Source organism: Caloenas nicobarica, chromosome 5 (assembly GCF_036013445.1).
Source record: "Caloenas nicobarica isolate bCalNic1 chromosome 5, bCalNic1.hap1, whole genome shotgun sequence".
Taxonomy (NCBI): domain Eukaryota; kingdom Metazoa; phylum Chordata; class Aves; order Columbiformes; family Columbidae; genus Caloenas; species Caloenas nicobarica.
Genome location: NC_088249.1, coordinates 28,864,184 through 28,892,035, shown reverse-complemented (window position 1 = coordinate 28,892,035; position 27,852 = coordinate 28,864,184). Strand labels below are relative to the sequence as shown.

At 36.0% G+C, this 27,852-nt stretch overlaps 1 protein-coding gene across 13 annotated transcripts in view; it reads right to left on the bottom strand.

Annotated features, from left to right (window-relative positions):
• Positions 1 to 27,852, bottom strand: part of HECTD1 (HECT domain E3 ubiquitin protein ligase 1) — a 64,850-nt gene that overhangs the window by 23,330 nt on the left and 13,668 nt on the right. For 6 of the 13 annotated variants that reach the window (XM_065635140.1, XM_065635142.1, XM_065635139.1 and 3 more), the window contains 23 exons: positions 21,068 to 21,302; positions 19,943 to 20,170; positions 16,226 to 16,507; positions 15,695 to 15,983; positions 15,301 to 15,377; positions 15,111 to 15,209; positions 14,659 to 14,773; positions 13,865 to 14,039; positions 12,306 to 12,444; positions 11,925 to 12,095; positions 10,999 to 11,221; positions 10,866 to 10,910; positions 7,588 to 7,851; positions 7,397 to 7,473; positions 5,951 to 6,085; positions 5,581 to 5,727; positions 5,116 to 5,210; positions 4,590 to 4,695; positions 3,465 to 3,611; positions 3,240 to 3,379; positions 2,360 to 2,683; positions 1,660 to 1,826; positions 1,303 to 1,479 (listed from right to left, as the gene is read on the bottom strand). In XM_065635140.1, the coding sequence (XP_065491212.1) occupies positions 1,303 to 1,479; positions 1,660 to 1,826; positions 2,360 to 2,683; positions 3,240 to 3,379; positions 3,465 to 3,611; positions 4,590 to 4,695; positions 5,116 to 5,210; positions 5,581 to 5,727; positions 5,951 to 6,085; positions 7,397 to 7,473; positions 7,588 to 7,851; positions 10,866 to 10,910; positions 10,999 to 11,221; positions 11,925 to 12,095; positions 12,306 to 12,444; positions 13,865 to 14,039; positions 14,659 to 14,773; positions 15,111 to 15,209; positions 15,301 to 15,377; positions 15,695 to 15,983; positions 16,226 to 16,507; positions 19,943 to 20,170; positions 21,068 to 21,302 (3,857 nt within the window). The remainder of the gene's footprint in view (positions 1 to 1,302; positions 1,480 to 1,659; positions 1,827 to 2,359; positions 2,684 to 3,239; positions 3,380 to 3,464; positions 3,612 to 4,589; positions 4,696 to 5,115; positions 5,211 to 5,580; positions 5,728 to 5,950; positions 6,086 to 7,396; positions 7,474 to 7,587; positions 7,852 to 10,865; positions 10,911 to 10,998; positions 11,222 to 11,924; positions 12,096 to 12,305; positions 12,445 to 13,864; positions 14,040 to 14,658; positions 14,774 to 15,110; positions 15,210 to 15,300; positions 15,378 to 15,694; positions 15,984 to 16,225; positions 16,508 to 19,942; positions 20,171 to 21,067; positions 21,303 to 27,852) is intronic. The other 7 variants (XM_065635137.1, XM_065635141.1, XM_065635132.1 and 4 more) reach the window with 6 other exon arrangements.

The following is a 27,852-nucleotide window of genomic DNA, read 5'->3' as shown; positions in this document are numbered from 1 at the left end:
ATTACAAACAGCTTTAAATCTGCACAATTTTTTAATACATATTACGTACTTGGAGTCTTACTGCTTCATCTTTATAGCCCTAAAACAATACCTTGACTCTGTGTAAGCACCACTTAGCAATAAGGAAAACATCCACTGCTTCCAGCACAAATCCAAATCACAGCTACTATGAAGAAAAGTAATGCTATCCCAACCAAAACCAGCACAAATGACAAAAAAGTCCATGGGATACTGTTTTCAAAATTCTGTTTCAAAGACAACTTCAGCAGGAACAAGAGTCTTCTGATACATGTTTCACATTGTTTGGCATCACCATTTGATAAATGAACCTCAATTTCACCTATGCCTGAACAGGAAAGCTGTATTGGAATAGGTATGAAACTACTGATTTAGTAGAATACTACTCACCAATAATACCTAAAGTCTTCAAAGTGAGAATGTAGCTATGGATACTGTTGCATCTGATAAGAACAACATAGAGATGACAGAAGAATTCCCTACAAGCTGTACTGAATTGCTTAATAAAAATTCAAAGTTTCAAAACATTTTAAGACATTGCACTTTGGACATTTCTTCACGTTTGAGAGCTGACAACTGAACAAACTAGAAGAAATTTTAAAACCTGGCTAAGAAGGAGCCTATGAGTGGCTGAAGATGCTTCAGAAACAAGGCAAGTCTTACCCCACAATAGGGGGAGAGGGAGAAAAAGGTGGAAAGCATGTTCAGTTGACAAGATCGTCACCTCTTCTGGGCCCTCCTCAATATCTTAGCCTCCTGAACACTGATTTCCCTGGCTGTTGCAGGTTTTTATTCTGCTTCGTAAGTTAATTTCTTTTTGTTCTTTTAATTAAAAAAAATAACAACTTGATCCCAATGAAGCTAGCAAGGTAGGAAAGGCACAGGATACAACAAAGTCAAGAAAAATATTGCAAATGCTAAGCTAGAAGAAATGAAGGAGGTAATTACAGATTCAGCAGGCCCAAAGGTTATTTAATCAGTTTGCATCTATCACCTTCCTATACTTTTTCTTCTTTGTAACAGATGTCAAAATAACAATTTGGTATTTTAATTAAGCAAAGCTCTACTAAAGTTTCATTTACAGCAAGAATTTCTTTTCATGCATTAAAATGCAATTTCACAAATGGGCCACAACAGCTGCAGTATTTGAGTTCCTTCTCCCCAAAACATTTAAAAATTTATCAACTTCTTCAAGACACTACAAAGAAAATACTTTAATGCTGCCCATTCCACATGAGATGATCATGCTACAAACATTTACAAATTCATGCAATTTGTGCTCACCGTTATGCAATTCTCCTGTAACAGTGCCTTCACCCTGTGGGCTTCCATCCTGATCTCTCCATTTCCAATCAATTCCTCTGATTACACGAGCTCCTGGAACCATGTATTTCAACACCTGAGAACGGACCAGACGTCGCTGCCTTCGCAAATTTGCTTCAGCTTCTTTAGCAGCTTTTCCTACAAGAAATGTAAATTGAAATGAAAAGACTTAAAAGTATTGAATGGGGAATAATTTTGAGCTTAAGTTTCTAAGCAAGTTCTACTGCAAAAGTTAACCTTTTTTCACACTGATTTTTATATTGTATGTTTATCAGCATTGTAGGAGAACAAACAGGATGTACACATTCTTTTTCTTACCCAGCTGATCTTCACATACTCCATTCACAGTGCCATAAAGTTCAAATCCAGACAGGGAGAGGTAGTGTGTTTGCCCACTGGCATTCTTTCCCATCTGTTTTATTCTAACATGTCTCCAGCCTTGTTTCTCATCTTTTGGAGGATCTAAAGGCCATGTTGCTGTAGACCTTTAAATTTATGAGAAAGGGGGCACGGGTCAGGGACAAAACAAACAAACAAAAAAAAGGCTAAACCAAACCCATAATGCTGATCATGAATGGATAAAAATCAGAAAACTGCCAAGAATACAAGACACAAAAAACCTATTAACACTATGGACAAACTCTGGATGAGTGCTAATGTTACCATCTTCTCAAAACAAAACAAACAAAAAGAACCCCAAACAAACAAACAAAACACACACACAAAACAAACAAACAAAAACAACAAAAAAAACCCACAAACAAAACCCAAACCAAACAAAAAAACCCCACCAAACCCAGAATTTATAACGATGGCAAAGCACAAATGCTATTATGTGAACCATACAGAGAACTTATGAATCACTTACTTTCCAGCCCATCCTTGGTAATTCAGATCACCTACTAGTTCTTTATATAATCACATCATTGCACCTCCAGTATACATTAAATTAGTCTACAGCCAAGTATGATTTTAATTGAGCTCATTTTATAAAAAGTGAAAAAATGCACTGACATACCCTGGTTCGTTGAGACTACAGTCATCAACATGAGTATACAAAGTAGTCCAGTTCTGTCCATCCTTAGATACCTGGAAAACCCAATTTCTGAGAGCAGATCGTCCATAACCTCGAGCATGGCGTAATGTGTAAGCTGATGGTATAACCCAAAGGCCAAGATCTATGGCAAACCAAGCATTCTTATCATCGTTAGTATGACAATTGAGAGCTGAACTGTCACGGCTTAGGATGTCTTCTAAACGGCCATAAGGCAGATTTCTTCCTTCTGAGGATGTAACCACTACTAAACCATAGGCTGCTGGATTTACCCATTCATATGCAGTTCTATAGTAAAAAGAGAAATACACTGCTCAATTATTACTTACAGTAAAAGCCCCAGGTATTAATAATACTAGCACTTGACATTCACTGTAAATTGTATATTACAGATGAGTTTATTACAAAACAAAAAAATTAATTTTAGACACTTAGGTGTTCCAAACATCGTTTTACTAAAGTGGTTTTAAAAAATAAAAGCATACGCATACAAAAAAAACCAAACACCACCAAAAAAAACCCAAAACAAAAACAAAACCCACCACCAAAAAAACCCACCACACCACCACCAAACAAAACCACGGCAAACAAAACCAACAACACAAACCTTCCCACCCCTTCATTTCTTAGGTAAGCATACAAATTCTCAACACAACTTCAGAGATTCATATTTTCTATTATTGAAGTAGAGCAAAAAGAAATTTAATTCTATTGATCAACAGTAAAAGCAAAGATACCTCCCAAAGATACTTCATTTCATTACGAATTCTCTCTCCCCATCCCGCCCCGTGGATCACAGTTTATTTTATCCAACTTAAAAATATTTAGCTTGGAAGAAACTCACTTTGCATTTGTCCCAATCCAGTAAATAATTCCATTTTCATCAAAATCATGTTGATGCCTAAACACAAACGTTTGGCCTTCACGTAGTTTTCGTACAAAAACAAATGAAGCCCTATCAAAGTCGTACCATTGCTTTGCTACCTACATATGAACGAGAAGAAATCAAATATTAGAGATGCAGAATGCAACCGTTCCTTGTGAACTCTGTGTGTGGTATGTTGCTCACCATTTTCAGGAGATACTGTTCTAGAGATTCAACAGTTGCCAAAGGCTCCATCTTTAGCATTCTACCCGTCCGATCTATTAAAGAAGTCTCCCCTGAGGCACGTTCCAAACGAAATCTCAAGCGCCTTGTTAATATCTGAAAGAGTAGCTAAATATTAACATAAGCTTTGCTGTTTAGGTTTTGTCATTTTAAGAAAAGCAAAATATTTCACAACAACAGTTTTAGAGGTGTATCAAGTATTTTTGTTGTGCAGCTTAAGCAAACTATTAATATATTCTCATCAAATGCTTTAAAAAGTAATTCCCTAGTACTCCACTTTTTTCAATTAATCAAACAATTCTTTAATGACAGTCTATATGTCAATTACACAAGCCAATATTTTCTCACTTTTCATGTATTTTCATAGCGTTTTTTTCTAAATCTTGTAGACTAGCAAATACAATAACAAAAACTGAAAATGCTTTTTCAAAATACTCAATAGCAGCAGTGTTTTTGCAATTTTCTGCAACTATTTTCTAATAATTTAATATTGAAACAGAAATATTCACACTTCACTGTCATCTTGCAAAATCCTGAAGTGTGCTTTCAGATAGAAAAAAAATAAGACTCCACAGAAACTGGACAAAAATAAATACTTCAGCTGAATCACAGCCTTCCTTTATAAGAAGCTGCTGATCCTGCAGGTGTCTTGTATTACCAAATGAGCACACAGGCCTAGAATGGACTCTTAACTATCACAACCCATCACTAGTCATCACAAATAAACATGTCTTTTAATTGTCTTCAACAAACTGCTCGTTCAAGCAGTGAAGATATTTACTAGGGGGCATATTCCCATACGAAGAGAACAATACTTTTAATATGAAACAACAAACATTATCTCTGCCATCAAAACTTACTTTCACTTCACAGTGTAAAAGTGACAGTAGAGGAACACCCAAACATTTAGGTTAAGTGTTAGAGGAAATAAATGCAAAAAAGTTTGTTGTTCTTTGCCTAATGCAATGCACTTTTACAAGAATGTGCTTCATACAGACTTAATGAGTGTAACTTGTCCTGAAATTTGCATATAACATTCAGTCGTGTATCACTCAGTATGATAAATTTTTATCCCAGTACATTTACCTGAAGATTATACGTAGATCCTGGTGTATCATACAAGTGGAGAGGTAGACGTTCGATAGATTCTAAGACTGCTATCAATTTCCGAATTAATGCAACTGCTGGACGACTGTGAAAGTGAACAGTTACAGTGTTACCACACAACAGAGAAAGAAAACCCTCTACAGTATCTCATAGTACCCAGCTGTAGCAAATATCTGGCGCGCTACTTCTACCAATATCATTTGTTCTAACCACAAGGTCGCAGCACAGTAAGAAAAATATTAATCTGCATAGTGATGAACAAAAGTCACCTTTATATTTGTCAACGGATGTATATTTAGCAGATTTGACTCTAACAGATAAAAGTAATCCAGCAAAATTTTCATTTGCTACTTCAACAGTACATGCTGTCTTTTAAGACCAATTTTCTATTTCAGAAAAAGATAAATTGCAATGGAAAGAGCAGTTCCTTTGCCTTTAAATTATTTCAAACATACTATACTGCTTCACAGACAAAAAGGTTTTTTTGGTTTTGTTTTGTTTTTACCTTTCATCATCTTCATTTTCACTGAATGCTGTTTTGAAAACATTAATTCGCTCTACCAGTTGACTACAGTCTTGTTTCACATCTAAATCGACATTCTAAGAGGCAAAAAGAAAAAGTACATGTTACTTCTAATACAAAGCAATATATTCATTCTTTATACTGGCAAAAACGTCTTTTCAGTCTCACTGAATTCCCCATTTAACATCTGTACATGAAAAGCTAAATTATATCAGCCACTAGAACTGACCAGCGTTGATTTAAAGATTTTTTTTTTTTTTACTCAAAATAAAGTCATCTATTGTGACAGCATATATTCAACAAGTAAGCCACACACTGGAGCGAGTCTGCCTCATTTTCATCAAGACAGAAACAGCCACATTTATAATAGATTTTTTAAAAATAAGAGACGTGCCCACTTTTTTTTAATAAAGTTTTTCTTCAGAGACTTATGTTCTATAAACTCACATTATTTAAAACTGTAAGCAATGATTGAACTAAGCCACTACTGCACATTTCATATGGAGAAATAGTATTCTCATCCTTCAATAATACAATCAAGTTTTCCAGAGCAGTCTTCATTAAATCTCTCCAAGTATTTTCTCCCTCAATACACTGGAAGACAAAAAGACAATTATGGTGAGACAAGATAACAGTTTTCCCACTTGCTTCATTTAAAAAATGTCCCACTAAGAAAGAATCACATTAATTAAAAAAACTTCACATTTCAGAGACACATATTGTGACTTTCCTTCACATCACAATAGACTAGTCTGAACATTATTATGAGATTTCCACTGACATCACACACAGTATAAATCAAAGGAGGCACACTTACCTGTCTGTTTGTATGAAGTTCCCATGCAGACTCCAACTGTGTTGCGATGTTCCTCAGTGTTACGACGACTCCTCGAGGCATGCTTTCGACAGCTTTAAAATGATCGTCATATAAATCTCTCGCCATAGTGCGCACCTATGAATGAATTTTGACAATCAGAAGTCATACCTTACCGTAATGAGACTATTATTACTCGCCAAGATACTAAAAACTTGGTCATTTTTTTAAAGACGACCATGAGAGATGCAAAAAATAGAGAAGAACCAAAGTCTGTCATACATCATAAGACGCAAAGGCTGTGAAATGATAAAAGTACAGAAGAAATAAATGGAAATACAAATAATCTTATCAAACTTACAGAAACTAAGCTTACCATCATATATTAAATTACAGCACAACTGTAGGAGAAAAGACAGGACTCTCAATCTGTAAATCTGTTTCTTTAGAATTGTATCATATCTGGTGATCTTTTTAGAGGTAAGATTAACGGGGTTTTACATGGTTCCTGAATGCTATATTCAAATTCCTTAAACCAATTTACACAAAATGTGACCTTATACTAAGAATTAGTATTTCTACAAAGTATGGATCACCCAAGATACAGATTTGATAAAATAAGTTCTTATTAAACAACATTGTGCTTATAAGAATTTTCCCCAAAAATCTTTCCTTTTCATTATCATCGCATGTCCTACAATAATACATTTTGCAAGCTTTGGAGCTACACAAAGCAACCTCAGGTATGAAAGAACACTGCCTTCCTTTTGTCATTCCACCTATCCTCACTTGTTAATTTTCAATTTAGCGTCATTTCCTCAGATGTAAGTGTTCTTACAGGCTGCAGATTTTTGGTACAGAACACATCAGCTGCACCATTAGAAACTGCAAGAGAGGTCAAGACTGAAGATTAGCTTGAGCCCTTGGCACCAGCTGGCCACAGAACGTACTGTTACTAAAATGAAAGTGTTTACACATTTTGCTTTGCTACCACAACTTAGAACACAGACTGTTCACTTCCATCCCCCCATCTGTCATAATATCCAGTCTAATATTAGTATCTGAATGTACTGCACAGAAGTAACATATGCCCCTCTGATACAAATACAGTAGTGATCACCATGTCCTTTCTTTTTGCATTAAAAAAAACACCCAGAAAAACCTATAGAATTATACAAATAAATGTCAGGAGGATAGGATTGCCTTACATTTTTAATAGAAAATTTGTTTTCCTCCAGAACAGCACAAAGTTTACTAAGACTGTTGGATAAAAGCACCTGTAGAAGTGCTTTGTTCTGAGTAAAGTTTTCCCCTTCAGTCTTAGCATAAAATTGTGTCTAGCTGAAATCAGAGATTTTAATCCTCTAAAAGGAAACTACAACTCCATCAGCATTTTATAAAACAAACTCAATTGGATTTTAAGGATAAAATCCACAGATTCTCACCAACCTTTTGCTTTGTCTTCTCCAGTTTAGATTTCAGCTTTCTTCCCCTTTTGCCTGTCCAGCCAGTTACAAATTCTGACCCTGCAACATATGTTTAGAAAAGTCACAGTTTCTCATAGGTGTGAAATGCAAACAGAAAAATTACCTCATATACACTTGCTCCTACTTGCACATAACACATACCTACATACTTACCCAAAGAGGTTTCAGCTGTAAACGAATGCTTTGTTCCTCTGTTAGATTCAAACACAAAGCCTGGCAGATCTTCTTTCAGTATTGTTGCTTGCTGACCATCAGAATTGTGAATAGCAATTTCTCCTTCTTTTAAACAGGTGAGTGACCAGTTTCCCACAGTCAGTTTAGTTGGCCCTGGTGCTGATAAAATTGGCTGGCTCGTGGTAGATGGTTTTACTTGGCTTCGAGCTCTTTGCAGCTTCTCAAGGAACTCACTCCTACTTTCTATTTAAAAAGAAAAGAAACATTTTTTTTCTTCCAACAATTGATTCTGCCATCATATATCTCGAACAGTTTTATTTTATTTGCAAGAGTAAAATGACTGAGTACATTCAATGCAAAATTAAGCTTGAAATTAAGGGTCTCAAAGTGTTCTAAATTTCTTCCCACTGTATTTCTGTACTTCAACAGTGGTTTATTCCACGATCGCATCAAAGTGGACAATGCAATTCTTTCTGAATGGAGCTACTGACAGATGTATTAATTCATTTTTACAAGTATAGTAGGAAGATCGAAGAAATCAATGATAAACTTGTAGTGTTGCAAAAATAATTTATTTCATGGCCTGCATGAACTATTCTCAAAAGTGAGTTTTCAGAAATAGGAAATTAAATGAATCTTCCAACAGGAAAACAGCAATCAACTACGCAGCTTAAAGAAAGTGGGGAAAAGATCTTGAAGCTAAATAAGAACCAGAAAAAAAAAAAAATCGGAATCTGAAAATAAACCTGTGCTAAAAGCAAATTCGAGCTGAGATGGTTCTTTGCTCAGATTAGGTGTCACAAACGTATTGAAAAAAAATTTATAAGCTATACTAAAACTTTTATTCACCTCTTTTGTAGAACCCGCTACATTCACCTCAGAGAAAGGAAGAAACGCACAATTGTGTTAATTAATACAGTGGCATTATGCTAATTCAAATTATAATGTAGATGCTCCTACTCCTTTTTTAGTAATTACAAGAAATTTAAGGACCTCTATATCTCCGAGAAAAACATGACATAATAAATTAAAAAAACAAACTAATGGCACCACATGAGCCTTGATTAAAAGCTAATATTTACATGGAGATATTTAAGAGATGACAAACAGGATCATATCCTACTTTTACGATACGTAGGTAATCTAGCCTGAAATTATTGTAAACAACTATCCCAGTTTTCATTAAATTATATTTTGATATAGTAGTAATTAAAAAGCTGCACAATACATTTGAAATGATAATTAGCATAATTCCAGTTTATAGTTTAAAAAATAAAAACTCCACCTAAAATAAAAATGCAATAACCTCATTAATGTAAAGACTACATCTCAATTTCAAAGTTAACAAGTATTCTCATCTTTCGCCACACTGATTTGATAAAATACAGCTTTTGTAAAATTGCTGTTTTCCTTTTGCTGCAAAATTAATTTGCCATTTTTATTGTTATATAATATAAAAATAAATCATCTCTATGCAAAAATAAATATGTACTCTTTAGGTATAATACTCTTTATTGCTTGAAGTTCATAGCATCCAGAGAGAAGATTTATAAAAATAATTTTGAAGTTTCATATGCAAAATTAACATTCTGTTAGCGAAACCTTTGCAAATTTCCATAATTCCATTTTAACAAATTTATTATACAGCATGTCGCACTGAAAGCGCAACGATTGTAACTGGTTGGCAATAATTTTGGGTTCCCTTAAGACACAATTTTGAGACTCACTTAAAGCTTCAGAATTACCATTAAGTTTCAATTTTTGCATTGAACTTTTATTTTTTTTCTAAAAATTCAAACAAAACAAGTATTAAGCTCATGTGGAGAGGGGTGAGTACAGACCTTCCAAAATGTTCATAGTACATATATTTCCCCTTCCCAGTCCAGCTTTCATCATGCGATACGCACTAACAAATTTCATTAACCAACCCTCTATATTCTTGCCAGTCGTGAAGTTACTAAAAAGTACACCACGAGAGTAATGATTTCAGACAGCAGAACATATAGTATAGTTCAGGACTTAAGGATACTATTCTGAGGCTATATTGTACTGCAGTAATTTTAGTTAAACTTAACAAATACTAGTTTCTTACCTCTTATGTAAAAGAGGTTGCTGTACACACTTAGAGCTAATGGTTAAAGTTCAGGAAAATTACACTCCAATGTCAGCGTTCTTAGTAGATTTCTATATGACAAGAACTTGCAAGAAGTCTCATTTAATCCTAGTTTAGCTCCTTCCCTTGCATAATATCCATGCTAAGTGTCCTGTTCAAAAACTTGGGATTTATTAAATTTTTTTAAAGACTCCATCTAACTGCTTTTGGTTTAAGTTGTCTTCACTCCAAATTCATCTGAGCTATCCCCATTCCACTCATCTTGTACAGGAATAGTAAAGCCTTATCCCCACGCCCACATCATTTGGAAGGAAGAAAGAAGAACTGGCATCCAGGAGCTCTGAGGATTTAAGAAATTAACCTCAGGGATCTTCTTAAAATTGTATTGTATGATAAACTAGTATCCCAGCACTGAAATTGTTTACCTTTAGAGGTATCAGCCTTGTCAAAAAGAATGCAAGGATACATTTTCTGACCAACAAAACCAAAATCTAGAAGCGGTTTCCAGCTGTTATAATCTAGAAACACACTATATTGCAGTTTGTCTTCATGCCCCCAAACTGACGGATAAAGTCATTAGCACTTTATTTCTATCCTGAATCATAATATGTTCTGTTATTTCACTCAATGGCTGGTTGAAAACATAGTAATATTGCAAAGCATTTTACGTCTGCTGGTTCATAAATGCATGAACTGTTGCAAAAAACATGAAACAATAAAGGAGGGTTGTTTCTGCATCCAGAACAAATTGTGTATTCTGTACAGAAAATTAAAACCACCTGTGCATTGCCAGTGCATAAGGTCTGTTCCCTTATCCTCTCTCCGACAAACAATTAAGACACTGTAATTTGTTTCCCAATCTCAATGAGAAACTTTCCATTACTTTGTCTTCAAACACATGCAATTCCATTCTGCTAGCTAGAAGCAAACAACAAATCGCCATTTCAACCTGCTTTTCCTGGGACGGCCACTACAAAGTGCTTTTAATGACTGGGGTGAAAAAAATTAAGTATGCATGGAGAAGAATCAAAACAAACCGAAGTTAATACACTTTCACTGGCAAGATGTTTACTTAACACAATTCACCAAGGAAGTAAAGTTATGGTCACATGCTATCTGATAAAAAGCATCACAATTAACTGACCACCTTCCACTTGTTTACATCCTTTACTATTTAGTAAGCCAATTCCTGCAAAACAAAATAGCTCCAATCAAATTATATAAACGAATATAACAGTCTCAAAACATAACTTGGAGTCGAACTGTAAAGAAACTACCTGAACTATCGGATCCTCCTTCAGGGCTGCCGCTGGAATACATTGTGGCCAGTTTTCCATCCAAGATAAATCTGAACCATCCATTACTACCATTAGATAGCTCCAGAGCTGCAGCATCACTCCAGATATACAGGCAGTCCCTTCCCCTGATGATTGACCAGTCTCTCCAGTGATATGGTTTACCCTGTTGCAGTTCTTTAGCATCCTCCTGTGGTTCATCCTCCTGGAAAAAAAAAAAAAATTGTATTAAAACAAAACAATCAATCCATTAAAAAAACCCAGAAACCAACAAAAAACCAACACACACACACACACAAACAAACAAAAAACTCACCACCTAATGCCCCCCTAAACAACTCGGAACACGCACTAAGAAAGCTTAACTATGTAAGTGTACACTGAAGGTTTAACTATAAGACTTAACTGAATGCATAACAGAAGTGGTATGTTATCCATTCAGTTCAGCTGAGTGCTCAGTACTACGTCTGTTGCAAATTGGTAAATAACTTCAAGATGCACTTAAGGTTTTCATTATGTAGAAAATTATTTTGTTTTTTATATTTTTAATATATTCCATAACAATGTTTAAAACATCTGCAATTATTAGATGCATGTACACTGAAAGAGATGCACTCTGTTCAGAAAGGATTAATTTCATTTAGCAGTCATTTTCAAAACACTGGACAAAAACAAGTGTCAATCAACCTGACCACAAGTCAGTACAAATACGAAAACTCGGCAGATAATAATGTGCTAATAGAAAATGAAGTTACAGAAGATAACAAAAACAATTAAAGCAAGTGGTATACAATAAGCATTATTATAATAACCTAACTACCTTCCCCTGGACATTTCTGTAACAGTGAAAATTGTACTAGAAGTGTCGGTTTTACAGGAACAAATGAAGCTAGCAACTCTGTACGTACTTTCTCAGGTTTAGACTCCTCTTCATTTTCATCATCAGAAGATGGCCCCGCCAAAGTTGACACTTTACTAATTACACCAAGTCTAGCCAGTTGGTCTAGAAAAAGATCACCCCCTTTATCCACCAAATCCCTTATGATTTGCAGGGCAAGCAAATGGCCATCATCATCATCCTGGAATACAGTGACATGGAAAGGACATTAAAAAGGAGATCTCTTTACTTAAAAATATCTTTACATGCTGAACTTCACATCTTGTCACAGATGGATGCTGTGAACACTTTAGGGTTAGTTATTAATAAGTAGGTGGGATCAATGAGCATAACCACCTTTTTTTTTTTTTGCACTGGTTTCATAAAAGGACAATACTATCTTACTCCCTACCTCTTGATCAAGAACTGTAGCTGTTATCTCAACCAATATTGTGGGCAGATTGTGGCCAGCATCAGAGTCACAAACCTCCTTCAGCAGCGCCTCAGAACAAAAATGTATCATCTTTCTAATGAGGGCAAGACTTGCTTTCCTTTAAAAGAGATCATAGAAAGAAAAAGATTCTCATGAAGATAAAAGTAAGTAGCAATCAAAGCAACAAAAAGGTTCAAGATAAAACTGCTGTTGCACTATGTTTATGCATACCAAAACAAAAAGTTCTAAAATGAGTTCCAGTTCTTGTTACTGGAACCAAAATTGGTTATTGTTAACAGGTCCTAGATTATATCTAGGAATAATTTGCCCACCGATCTTTTTCAGTTCTACAGCACTATGAGTCTAACGCATTTTTCTCTCCTCAACCCTTCTCTAGGTAAACCTACTCTACATTCTCTCTATCCACTTTTAGTGATGGCAGCTCACTTCTGCACACTTCATCTTCCTCCCAGGCACCCAGCCTTCCATTTCTGTCACATAATTCCTGTGTTTTTGTTAGATCCCTAAAGTTTTAAAGTCTAAAATTACTACTAGATCATATAGATTTCCATATTAAGAACTACAATTAATTTGGAAGCCAATCACTTCTATACGGTTAAAGTTGAATTTTTATTTGACTGACTTTTAAAAACGTTTTACTTTAAAATACAGGGGGTCAACTACATCTTTCCACAATCTGCAACAATGGCTAACCATGCACAGATTAACATAATTTCTTATTTCTTTCATTTAAAATGACCTAGTTTAAGCTTCCACTCATCAGCTCACGTAGAGTCTCTCTCTCCATTAGAGTCCCTTTTTATCTTGTTTTTTCACCCCTCTAAGTACCTATAAACACTGGGAACACAAATAAGATGCTAAGCAAATGTTGTATTTGTAGTGTAAAAGCCTGAGAGGTTATGGCCAGACACAATTTATCACAACCATTATGCCACCCACCGTATTCTTTTTTAAGTATTAAATTCGATTACATTCTTTTAATTCTCTCAGTAAGAGGCATCTTCTCCAGTTGATTAACCTTTAAACTGTTAAGCAGCCTTCTATAACAGCTTTTTCCAGTCTTTCCGATTTAACAGTGAATGTATCTTGATACCACTTCATTAGTTTTCCTCTCCTAAATTATTTCTTTCCTTATAGGGGCTACAAACAGCTGTAGCCAAATTCACAGTGTACCCAGTCTATACAAGGTACTATATGAACACAGTATCACTTCATTATGCTCCTCTAGTCAGAGTAAGCTTCCCTCTCCCACTTCTGAATAACTAAACATATTTTTCCCAAGACACCACTTCCCCAGAGAAGAAAAAATGCTACTTAAAATACTAAGTAAAAATCAGACTTGCAACACTTTTCAAACCACCATTTCTATCCAAACAGAAATATGTTTAAGTGTCACTTGTATTACTTAAACTTTTAGATGTTATATTTTTACTGAAAAAAAAACCTACCTCGGCTTTTTTAACACAATGTATTAAAAATTCAAAATATGCAGGGAAATTGCCTGTTGTGACTATTACCTTATTGAAGGCAACATAGTTTGTTGAAATGTTTGTGCAAACACAGGCAATAATCTTTTCAAGTATATGGGTGCCATTTCTGGATCTCCTTTGGGTTCATTACATTCTTCCTCATCCTTGTTTGCATCTTTCTTTTTCTTCTCATCTCCTTTGTTCACAGGACACATCCAGTCCCCTAGAAAATATTTTTTCCCAAAAATGTTCAAGAGCAAAACCAACCAACCAACAAACCCCTTCAAAAAATGTAAAAGTTTTCTTTACTAACATCTAAGTACCTGAATAGGAATATGCATTCCTAAAAATACAATATTTACATGTGTGAGGCTTCTTGAAGAAAACTGTTTGATGATAAGTACCAAAGACTACTCACAGGAAAAGCTCAGAGTCCTTAAAGTGAACTAATTAGGAACATATAACCACCTGTGGCTCAAGCAGTACAAAAACTTCACAAACGGGTAAAACACAGTTTTCATGTAGAAGGAAAGGATGCCAGATAAGCTACCAAGGCTGACATCCTCTGAACCCACAGCAAAATCCCAGTCTAGCCCCGTTTCACAGCTGAAGAGCAGGACCACTGGCACTGCTCAGGCCCAGTCAGTTTCTTCGGTACTCCCCATCCCTTAAAAACACCTGAAATATCAAGGGTTTGATATGTACTTTGCAGGTTAAGGAAGGTTGGTCACAAAATACTATTTTTTAAATTAATCTTAATAGAGTAAAATTCTAAAATTGAATTACTTAACATATATAGGCATTTCTACTACCAAGTGTATGGAATGAAAAACTGCACTCACCTGGAGACTGAAGAATAGCTACTACTTCACTGTGTCCCCTTTCGCGAGCTTTGTCTAAAGGAGTTTTCCCATCTTCATCTCTCAAATCAGGGTTTGCACCATGTCGTAACAGAGTCTGAGAACAAATATTTTTAAACATGAAAAAAATATTAAGATTCTTTCTTCCATAGCAGTAAACATGTTTTTCATACATCTTTCCTACACTTTTCTCATGCCTGTAAGCAAAGTCAGAACATTACGTGCTTTTTATATCTGTAGAGCTAATATACAACTTTTATTCATATTATTGCCCTATCATAACAAAAAAAAAAAATCTAGATTTTGATAAACACTGGAAAGACCATGTAAATATTTAACAGTGCATATTAAACATATTGCAAAGACATTTTGTATAGAACAAGGCAATAAGTCAGTACATAAGGCTCTCCAAAAGTGTGTATTTAAAATCATACCTTTGCTACCTGAGGTCTTCCAAAACATGCTGCATAATGTAATGAGGATGACCTCTGACCTCTGTTAACATCAGCACCCCTTTCACACAGAAATTCTACCTGTTAAACAATAAAAAGAAAACTTAGTGTTTTTTCATCACTTTCTTTGCATAAACAACCTAATTTTTAAGATTCTGTAAAACTAATTTACCATTTCCTGAGTTCCAAAAGCTGAGGCCCAGTTTAAAAGAGTTTGTCCTACATCATCCATAAAATTTACTTCAAAAGCTGAAAGACACAATTAAATAAAATAATTACAGCTTCCAGAATTATAAATTAAACTTCAGTGTTCTTTAAAAAAAATGGTAGGTCTTAAATTAAGCATCCTCAATAATTCTAGGGAAGCATTTATGCCCTTAATTGCAATTTTAAAAAAAGCAGCACAGGAATTATTACTAACAAGACCTGTGGAGTATTTAACAAAATAAGTGAACTTATACATAAAGAATTTCAAGGTACTACCTAAGTATTTGTTAGGACACCATAGATTATAAAAATAAAAAGATACTTTATCTCATTTTATTTTTCAGAGTATTTTTACTTACCTCCTGTGTCAATAGCATCTATTAGTGCATCAGTATCCTTACTGCGGATGCAATCTATCAGCTGCCGATGAGAACGTTCCCCAGAACTATCCAGTCTTCGCAATCCTGGGATTCTGCCTGTAGATCCAGCACTGGATTTTGGCAGGGCTTTTCTCCCTTCGAACAGTAGCACCAAAAGAAGATCTACTAACCGCATGGTATCCAGTACACATCTCTCATCACCCTGCAACGCACTTTCTATAGAATCTGGAAGTTCAGATCTTAGGAGATCCTGGAAATAATTAAAAGTCTGAACAATAAAAAATATACAGGGCTTTAGAAAATACTATCAGAATTGGGTTTCATTTCCATATGAAATGTTTCCTTTTTTCCCCTCTTTATAAATACTCTGTAAGTGCATACATTTATATAAAAATCTATAAATCTGCATGTCTGTATATAAAATAGCAACACAATTCTTGCATATATTAAAGTACATGAAGGGAAAAACCCTATGAGAACAAAAAGCTGTAGCATAAAAGGATTTCTTACATGTGTTACTACTGGAGAGCCTCTACACAGGGTTGACAACAGGCTTACAATAGTTGACACCTGATTACTTAATTTAGAATCTGCAGGTGTAGATGGTGCTCCGGTGCTACTCCGTCCAGGTTTGCAAGCTGAAGCTGGTCCTGATGCTGTCCCACCAGCAGCTGCCATGCGAGATAACAACTCCTCCGTTAATCCATGCTTAGCTAATGGGGCTGGGTCAACTCCACGCCGTGTGAATCTGTCAGCTAATGAAGCAAAGCATCTCAGAGCTCCATCTGAAACCTAAGAAAGAAGAGCAAGAGAAAAGATGAAAAACGTGTTCCTTAGGACAAGAAGATGCTAAGGCGATATTCACAAGAACACATGACACACAGAAGCAGCTGATTTTGCCACGTTCCCTTCAAAGTCAATGAATGGAGGAGAAAGGCTTTTTGAGCCAGAAACTCGGAGTCAGAACCCAACAGTGCACTGAACTGCTCACTGAAGGACTGTATTGCCATTGGGTTTTTCCCCCCCTTTCCTTGATTTCTGTATATCAAAGAGAAACTATTTTTCTTCGTCTGAAGTTCAGCATTCTGAGCATCTCCTTAACTAAATGAACACAATTCCAAACCAATCTAGAAAAACAGGTTTAATAATCAAATTGCAAAATTAATAGATGTTGGAAGCAAGTTTTTAAAACAGTTTTTAGTTACAGATGTTGTTCTTACAGGAAACACAGCTATTTGTAAATCCCACTAGTAACTGTCCATTCTGACAATACCATTTTAAAAGAACAAAAAGAATGCATAGCTCATATTGAAATATGGGGTGCTAAACCTTCTGGTTGTTCTGACATTAAAAACTGTTAAAGCAGCTTTCTAATAATAACACTTAAAAACACACCAAGAAAATGCACTGTGAGGTTTTACTACTTAACTTTCATACATCTGCTGAATTTCAAATTTGTTCCTCAAAAAGAAATTAAAATAACTCAGAAATTTCTTTGCAGTTTTATCTTCTATATTTATAGAATATAAAATATAGTATAATTTTATATTTATAGTTAATATCATGTTAATATTACAACTTGTTACATTAATTTGGTGTTTCTATTAAAAGAAATGCTATTAAACAAGTCACTAGCTGAGGCACCAGCTCAAAACTCCAAAGTATAAAACTGACAGTGAAGTATGATAGTTACAGTTGTATTTAAAGGTCTACATACTTCTCATAAGTACAATAAATTTTTCAATCGGACCAAGCCTAAAAATAGGACAAACTGGAAAAGGCAGATTTTACCCTTAGATAACCCAGACTGTCCACTGAGCACCTGACCCGAGGATATGCAAGTATTTCTGTGACAATAAAATACAAACTCCCAAATCTAAGTTTGTCACTAAATAAAAAAAGAAAGTGACACTGTAGAAACAAGGCTTACTGATGATCCTTTTAACAATTCAGAAAAAATACTGCTGGCTGCCTGCCCAGGAAAGGACCCAACTTCTTTCCATGTCTATGTTGAAAAGAAAGGGAGATTTTGCCCTTAACGTCCCTCTCATCTACACACTAAAAGTATCTCCATCTTTCAGATCAGGTTTGCATGGTCATATCGAGATGAGGTGCTTCTGGCACATTTGCCTTCATAGATGTGCAGTAGCTAACCAGACTGGTGTCAAGAATTACTAAAAAAAATTTTTAAAAACGCAACAAAAAAAACCAAAAAACCAAACGACCAAACAAACAAACAAAAAACAACCAAAACCCCACACCAACCACAAAACAAACAAAATACACCTTCCCCCCTAAAAAAGGCAAAAAAAAGCTTCACCAAATTCTAAATTACTACAGTTCTTATACCCTAAAACACAGCACAATTACAAACTGATTGCGAGCTATCACATTCCAAGGGCTTAAAGACTGTTACTCATCAACGCACAGAACAAGATTAGAGCATTAGCCAGATTTCATGAAGTTAAAAACTTAAATCTTCATTAAGTTGGCAAGGACTCAAAAAACGAAGTTTCTCCTGAATAAATGCAAAGCATGCCAAACTTCTGGCATGGTCCCTGCATACCAAACATTCTGATTTATCAGTGCTCTTTTGCAATGGATTTTTTTTCTTTAACTTGTAATGGTCACTACTCATGTTCTCTGGCATTTTGCTCCGTTCTTTGACAGCACAATGGATAAACAATTTTGCCAATCTCTATGTAATCTGTATACATTTTATGGATTTTTACCAGAACAGTTCTGTCAGAAATACACAAGAAAGGTTCAGCTTATTTAACATAGGGCATTAGTGGCATCAGTTTACAAAAGAAAAGAGTGCTGTGGGAGGTGTTTACATTTCTTCTCACAGCCTGCGAGTTTAGTAGAAAGGTTACAAAACCAAACTTACAGATAAGCTGTTCCTAGGGCCACATTCATCTGGTCTGAACTCCTCCCCCATGTGCTGTCACTGACAGGCCACACACAGTGACCAAATCCAACAGTGTAAAGGGATAGGAAGAGGGGAAACAACAAAACTTTACAAAGCTACTGGACAAATCCATAAAACCCATCAAGATTCTTTGTAAAACCTGAGGCTTGTTTCACACAAAACATGTTTCTCAAGGATATCAGTACAGATTTATTTATTATCATCTGGATTACTCCAATCTCAAGCACATTTATTAGCAGTTTAACTGCTAAAAGATGAAGTTAATTTGAACTCTCTCTCAGATCTCCAACAGCCCCAGCAATTGCTTTCTTTCAAAGACATTATAAATTGGGAAACAGTTAAAATACTACAGACTTGTGGTCTAAATTTGAGGATTAGCTTACCTGAGATGATCAATGCATTAATAAAGTTACATAACATCTAAAAAACATGGTAGCTTGTTCTGAAATGGCTAGTGTGACAATCCCCTGGCAACCGGGTCTTTCAAAAAGACCCAAAAATATATTTTAAAAAATTAGCTCACAGGCAAAAACATTTAGTCTCCCAGATACAATGTGCTTAATAAACCTGACTGAGGTGGGGCAGGGCAGGCAGGTGGTGTAGAGAAGGGAACAAGGACAGAGCGGGGGGCAAAATGGGGACTGAGAACCATATGGACAAGAAGCCTGGCCAGGGTACAAGAAGAATTTGGCTAAATAGCTATTGCAATGCATTAGTATGACATACAAAAAAGCATTTTATTAATAGAAAGGTAATTCCTCTAAGATTCATTTTCTAGATTTTACAAGGACTACTTGATCTCAAGTTAATAAAACTGCAATAAAGTGGTGCTGCACCTATAGCAGCACCATTTAAGTTGGCTTCCAATGTAATATTTTAGCACTGATTGTGGATGGTTTTATTGCTTCTCTTAGTCTGGCAAATAAAAAACAAACCAAATTTTTTTTTTGTCTCTTATTTATGCTCAATTTAATAGAGACTGAGGTACAGACATAGAACTGTAATTACTCCAGAAAGTATTTCGAATGCATTGAAAAAGGTTACAGGATATTTTCAACAAAGTTTTCAGAGGTTAAATAAGATCACAGTCACACAATGGTGCCTGGAGTCAAATGCTAAGCAGTATTTTTATCCTCCTGTCATCACGAGTGTAAAAAAAACTATCATAATATCCAAATATAACAACTACTATATAAACATACAGTTGTGGAAGCCGTATAAAAATACCTAGCCGTCCATTTATTAAACATGACAGATGTTAAATTCACAGCATATTGAGCCAACTATTACACTACCTGATGGTCTTCGTGTTTTAATAAACTAGACAGTGATTCCACGCAGATCTCTAATGAAGAATCCTGAGGCTCCATTTTGCCGCAGAGTCTGGATACTACGGCCATCGCTGAATGCAAAGTGTCTTTATGAACAAGGTGTCCACTGTCACGAATGAATGTCAGAACACAATTCAACCCTCCAGCTTCAAACACAGCTCCTGACTCACGGGTACAGATTAATTCCAACACCTACAACAAAATGAAATTTAATTAGAATGAAGCACACAAACAGTCAGTTATTTGTTTATATCCATCTACAGGACTGGTTAAGAAAATGAAATAACAGAACCAAAAAAACCCCTCCCCTCTTCCTCAACATCCAGAAAGGGCCAAAGCCTCCAGTACTCCAGTAGCTACCATTTTCTTCAAAAATACAGGAGCAAGTACAGAACATTCCCAACAGCATGGTCATTACAGCTCTTCCTTACAGACAGCTGGATAACAGTATCTTTTTCTGGGAGAATTAAGTCTTTGGATAACACAAAACTGAGAGCTCTGAAACTTCCAAGAGTACCGTTACTCCAGTACTTCAGTGATGCACTTTTGAGTAGACGAGAAGTAGTGAATAGGAAATATATGCATAAAGTCTGATGCCACAGTAATCAAGGATTCAAACTGTATGCTATCACATGGCCATGAGTTACGCTTTTAACAGGAGATTTTGAAGGTCTTGTACATTTTTCTAAAAATCTCAAAAGGATGCAGAGGAGCTATGTCTAGTGCTACTGAGGAGAGCAAACCATTTTTTTGACAGCAGGTAATTTATGTATATCTGGAACAATTCCTCATTCCCTTATTAGCATAAAATTAGCCCTTAGCATTCTAGTCATGTTAAGATAAACAGGAAAACTTTGTTCTAATATTTTTTGTTTCTTTTTCTATAATTGTTTAAAGAAATACTTAGCTTTGAAGACCACCAGACTGACAGTAAAGATAAGTAGGATTGCTGGCATGTATACTTTTATCATACTGTATGTGTTTGCTTCACATTTTAATACAGTAAATAGGATTAGAATATGAGGAAGCTCTTCAGAAACAGCAAATTTTCCAGCTCCTTCTTGAAAACAGGTTTCTCAGGATACATACCTTCACACACTGCTCAGCCAAATCTCTGCTGGTTCTGTTGTTAAGTTCAACAACTACTAAACGATTACAAAGTGCCTTGATAGCTCCATCCACTCCCACAATCCTACGGGTGCATTCGGCTGATACATCCAGATAGTACGTTATGGCACGAGCTGTTACTTCTAATACATTGTCTGGAGCACTTTCATCAAGAAAAATTTTGCACAGTGCTGGTAAAAAAGTTCGAGGAGGGCATCTGCATTAAATAAAACAAACGCACACACTGAAACATTACTAAGCTGTGCAAGTTTATCTACATTAAGTAATTTCATATACTTTCATATTAACAGATTAATGCTTTTCACACTAGTATGATTTGCTTAATTAGTTTATAGTTGGTTTGGAGCATTCATTTAGAATCCCAGGATGCAGGCATCTCATACACTCTGCAAAATTCAAACAAGTAATCTGAAAAGAAGCTGTATTAGAGGAGGAACCCAGCATAAAAAAATATTCTTGAAATTTTACAATCATACAGGGAAAAATGTACCCTCTTGGGAAACCATTTTAGAAGTTAACTTCACATCACCAAATGGAATGCATTTTTTCTTAACAGATCTTCAAGATTTATGACAATAAATAGCTACTTAACCAAGAAATATTATGTTCAATAATAAACACAATGTTCAACTAAAGATTTTGGGTTTGCTATGCAATTTAATTGTCTGAGTGGTCCTTTTTCCCTATGTGATAAACATTCTCATGTCTCTTTTTATCCTATTTCAGCTTTGTCCCCTCCCACCTCATTCTTTCTCCCTAACCACACTTAAAACATATTTAATTCATTTAGCTTGCTTCTATTGCATTTTTTCTTCGTACCCATGCCTCAGTAGCCTCTGGCTGTCCTCTTTATTGTTAGCCTCATTTCCATATGTAAGGATAGTCAAGAACACCCCCACAACTTCCTAACAAAATAAGCAAGCTGCAACGATCCTTCTATCCCTCTGACATAATAAGATTCAAACCAAAATGGATGGTCATAATAATGCTTTTCACTATTATGGCAGCTGTGGTTAAGATGGATTTGGATCAAAAGTTCTAAGATGTGGAGCTATACTTGAGAAGAATTTATCTTCCAATACCATACTTACTCAGCAACAAACAAATTATTATAATGATTGTTCACCACAGTGGTAGACAACTTCCAAGGTGGGGGGGAATTAAGTGAAGGGGATATATGTTGTGACACTAGTTGAAATAACTGCGTATCTCATCCCTAGATGGGGGAGATCAGAACTAAATCTACGGGAAGAAGATACTGCAATTTCTTCTTGAACTAGGGGTATGGTCTGGAAAAGGTAGCCTAAAGAACAAAAATAAGAGCATGCTTTTTGGTCTGGAAAACAGGTAAAGCACTCGTTGTCAAATCATTCTGAAGAGTAACCCAGAGGTCACTCAGCTTCCCACCTGGTTTGCACCAGCAAAGACACAAATCCCGCGACAGCAGAATGCTAATAGTTTCCTTAAAGATCTGGCCATGCTTTCTGAAGTAATTAAACAATACTGCCTGACAAATAAATACATTACCCAATAATCCTTCATGACATAAATTGATCAGTAAAGCTTCAATAAAGCTAAATTACATATTTAATACTTATATTAGCCTATCTAGCCTATACTCTCTGTTCTTAAGAAATTCGCTATTTAAGTGCACATTTTTCTTAAGAAGAGTTTACACAGTAACTCTGCATTTTAAAGACATTATCCACTAGAAAAAAAGGCTGAAATTTGTACTCATTATTAGACGACTACCATACAATGACACAAGAAGCATTTCAGCAGATAAAATTTAAAGCAGACAGTGCTACCTGTTCCAGTGCTGGATCTTTCACACTGTACTTCATGCAAGACCAGACAGATCACTAAAATATTGCTATAAACAGTGTTCTCCAAACATTATATTGCAAGAAAAACAATTTACCAATAAACACAAATCCTAAAAAAAAAAAAATCCAAAACAAACCAAAACCACACACACACATGTATAACCAAGTGGAAGGTAAGAAGCTCCGCTGTCTCCATTGTAATACTAGTAAGTCGTAGCAAACCATTTTTCATAGATTTCCAGAGACAGCAGCAGTTAAAAGTAACACTTAGCAAATCTAGCATTTACATTTTTTCTATGGTTTAACAGTTTATAAAAAGACAGCACAAATGGAACATGGCTGCATTACTTGAAAACGGAAATTCAACATTTTGAAAGAAATGCGTTCCTGTCCTTAAAACACCTGTTGATTGTAGCCAGTTACCCAGCAGATACACCAAAAACACAAAGTTACTAAGAGCCTATGGTTTATATTGAATTCTTCACCAGCACACAAATGCCAGTGCACCGTTATCAGCAATGCTCTAGTCACAAGAACGCAGCTCACTGGCAAAAACTTAAGGGTTTGGGGTTTTTTTTAAATTAACTTTTGCCAGAACCTCTAGCTACATTAGTCAGAGACCATAATTTTTCAATTCGGAAGCAAATAACCACCTCCACTTGCTGTTAGAACATTTGTTTTCTGACTTAGAGGAATTATTTCCAGCCTTCCAATAAGGAAACCAAGTTTTATCATAAGGTTTCCGGAAGAAACTGAAGATTCGTCATACATTTAACCTGCAGGAATTACTCAGATCTCAAAATAAACACCTGTCCAGACTTTTTCTGTAGACTATGGTAATGCACTTTGAATTCCTAAAAAACCAGCAGTAATAATAACTTCACTCGTTCTGAAAAAATAAATTTATCCTTTCTGAAAATACCAACTGATCTTATTTTAACTCTAGCTTTCAAGCAACTTCAACCTTTCAGCTCTATGCACTGACACTTCTCTTTTAGCAGTTCAGGTTTAGTTTTTTGTTTGTTTGTTTCAGGTTTTGGGGTGTTTTTTGTCTGGTTGGTGGTTTTTTTGTTGCTTGAGGAGGGTTCTTTTTCTTTAGGTTTTTGTTGTGGGTTTTGTGTTTGGGTTTTTTTTTCCTTTGTTGTTTGGTTGGTTTTGGTTTTTGGGGGGGTTTGGGGGGGGGTTCTGGTTTGGGGGGGGGTTTTTTTTTTGCTGTTGATGTTTTGGCCTTGTGTGTGTATGTGTGTGGTTTTTATTAGTTTTGTGGGGCTTTTTGTTTGTTTGGTGGGGTTTTTTTTTTTTTAGTTTTGTTGGATATTGCTAGTAACCAGGAAGTTGAGAGCTAGACCACACAATGTAGAAAAGGCATTTTATAAAGATTTGTTAAAGACAATAATGAAAACCGAAGAGAAAAAAGGAAGGGGAAAAAATACCCGCCAACACTGAAGCTCTAATTTAAGTGCAAAGCTCTTTTTCCCCTCCATTTTCCTGCAGCAAATCAAGAAGCAACACACACGAAATCACAGGCTTGAAACTAAAACAGAACAAAACACACCATCTTTGTGGCATGAAATTTTATGCACTATACACTCCAGTACACTCTGATTTACTGCAAACTAAACAGTTGTGATGCACATTATCTTTAATATTTTTTTCTTTCTAAAAGCTAATTCATTATATTTCAATGCAGAACTCATTAAATAATTTAAACAGTTTCCTAAGTTGAAAAAAGTCTAGCCTTCTAATGGAATGCTCTGGACCAACTATAAACTAATCTAATAAATTGTATCATCAATGTGTAACAGAAAAATATGTAGTGAAAAAGGGGAAAACCAGGATGGTTTATGAAGAAGCATCAGTCATATAATGATGCATATAAAGATAATATAAAGCTTGATCATTAAAGCTCATACAAATCCGAAAGTAATAGAAGTGTAAACTTAATTTTTCTCAGACATTATCATCAGGAACATTGCGGGGGGGGGGGGGGGGGGGGGGGGGGAATCAAACCAGAATTTTTGTCTTAGTCTCCAGAATAGCAAATGAGAGCTGCTTCTTGCTATTTTAGCACACAATATGTACAGCCATATCATCATCTTACCCCTCGTGTCTCTCTCAACACAAACAATTCAGTTCAAGTTCTACATAGTATGGTAATACTAATTATGTTATTATCCCTAAAGTCATACCAGGCAATAAAATGTGTGCAGAAGTCTGAAATATTTCTGAGAAAAGCAAAACAGACAGACCTGGATTCTATCAGCCCTGAGTCTCTGCCAGTGAGACTGTCAAAAAGTATTTTCATTATTGTTTTATGAACAGTGCCTTAACAATCTATCATATACAGCTACTGCTTTTTTCAAAGAGGTCATAGCTGGAAAGAGATCCAATTTGTTTTTTCAAGCCCCAGAGGATGATAGCAACACTGACATTGACTTTCAAAATAAAGTCAAGTCATCAGTTGTATTCTCAGACACAAAAGACACATTTGTCCAATGCAGTCCACAGTACATTAGTCTGCCTAGACAGGACCCCTACACTATCTTGTCCACTGCTCTGTAATATTATTTTAGGCCAACACATTGCTACACTTGTTTCTAAGCAGAATAGTTCTTTAACATATTGAACGTGTAATGACATTATCAGCAGAAAAACTGTTTACTATGCTAGCCAAGTATACAAGGTTCTTCACTATTCATTTATAACAGCTTCTCTGGTAAGCTACAGCCCTTTTATAATTCTATGAAAACAGAATTATCAAGTTGTATTTGTATGCATTTCTGAAACACATCCTCAAGAAGCCAGCCTCTTCAGATAATCCGTGGGTGTTAAGAGTTTGAGACAAGACAAAAAACATACATGTAAATTATTTCCTAGGATTTAAGCAGTATTCCAGTTGTGCAGTTGTGATGAAAGAAGACGGTAAAATCCTGTGCTGAACTATACTGAAAGAATCCAGGATCAGGGGCCTCTTGTGGACAAATGTAATTGGCTGGTCTTCATTAATATCACATAAGCAAGCAGGCAGGAACATATACACCCACGCACACACCCTCACACCCTGCAGGTTGAAAATATTGGGTTTTTTCCCCACCTGAACTTCTTGCAGTCTTGTGATCATTAGACATGGTAGATCAAGACTGAGCCTCACTCATGACTAGCTCTGAACTTCTCACCGCATTGCCTTCTCCTATCCAGAACAGTTCCTAACAATGTTTAGCATCTCCTCCTAATCCATTGCCTGCGACATACAACTCATTAGTATTTGTCATCCTGTAGCATCTGAGGGCTCTTGTCACAGATCAGAATCTCCCTGCACTAGCAGAGAAAAACAAAAGGTTCCATCCTAGAACACCTAAAGTATAATTGCACAGTAGGACAGATACAGACAAGAGAATACAAACTAATCATCTCACGTTATTACACCTTATCTTGATATCTCAGTAATGTTGACAACTGCGATTCACTGTTTAGCACATCGCATCATTACACCGGATTTCCTTATTCCACTTCCTCACAGCTTTTTAAAGCATGTTACTACCAGTTTACTGTCAGCCCATCACCAGCAATTTCTGCTATTTTAATAGAGAGGTTCTAAGAAAGACAATTTTTTATTCCAGCTATCAAAGGAATGAACCACACTGGTGTCAGTATGCCCACAACTGCCACCTGAATTGCTGGTGTGAATGCGCATGCAAAATGACCGGGTAAGAATGATGCTCTACTTGCTTTACTCGGAGCAATGATATTCAGAACAAGAGGAAGATGTAAAACCTACAAGCAAAGTGATACTATTATACAAGGTCACAGAACAGCTTTGACCTTGGTTGTGTAATAATTAAATATACGTCCTTTGCAAAAATATTTGGTCCACGCATTGGAATATTTGGTAAAATCAAGAGCAGCAGCTGAATAAAGGGAAAGCAAATTTACTACACAACTAGATAAACTACATAGACTGCTAGAGTTCTAAATAGAGGCATTAACACACTTACAAAACATCCTCAATACGAAGCAAAAAATCCAAACTCCAATATTCTGTAGTAAAACATCATTGTATTTCTTTCATTATGCAAACTACAAACAAGTGCTCCAGTAGACAAGGAACAGTTAGTAACACAGACACACTTACCAGATGCACACAGATTACATTCATAAGCACACACACACACCATACAGATAAATTCAGATTAGTTCAGATTCTTTTTGCCTGCAGAAGGCCACTCAGGCCCTAACTGTCCCTCAAGTTCCTGCTGGCGAGGGAACAGAAAGTGACAGTTGTATCTTTCACACACTGCCTGGCTCAACGACTGAGCCTGTAGCTGCAGAGAAGCAGCGTGCACCAACACGTCCCCAGTGCTTCAGCCACACTCTTCTCAAACAGGTGGCTAGAATAATTACAGCACAAAGTTGTACAGCTGTCATTTTGAAGAACTTCAATCATTATGCTGTAGGTAACTTTTCTATGAATAACTGTGTTACAAAGAGAATTGCACAGGTCAGCTTTATAGAGGTCATCCTCTAATCCCAAATCTCCACTAAGCTGTTACATGGGCCTCTTGTTGTTTAAACTAGGAGCAACTGCTCTATGTGTCTCAGGGACAAGAACATGCATGTGTAAGTAGCACCAGAGAAAAGGACTGGAAGGGGTAGATGGGAACACCAGCACCCGATGGCAGCTGAGATGCAGCACTGCCACAGCCATATAGCAGGGATTCTAAGTACGCCTCTCCATTCTGTCTCACAGCCCCACTGGGGGTTGCTGTGTTCTGGCACCTGACCCCTAAAGAAAAGGGAGAGTCTTATCCTTACTTAGTGGATGGTCAATACACCTCAAAATTGTGCAAATGGACTTTCAAAGTAGTCCCTGAGTTTTCACTCAATCCAATTCTGAGTAAAGGCAGCACATTACTAAAATGT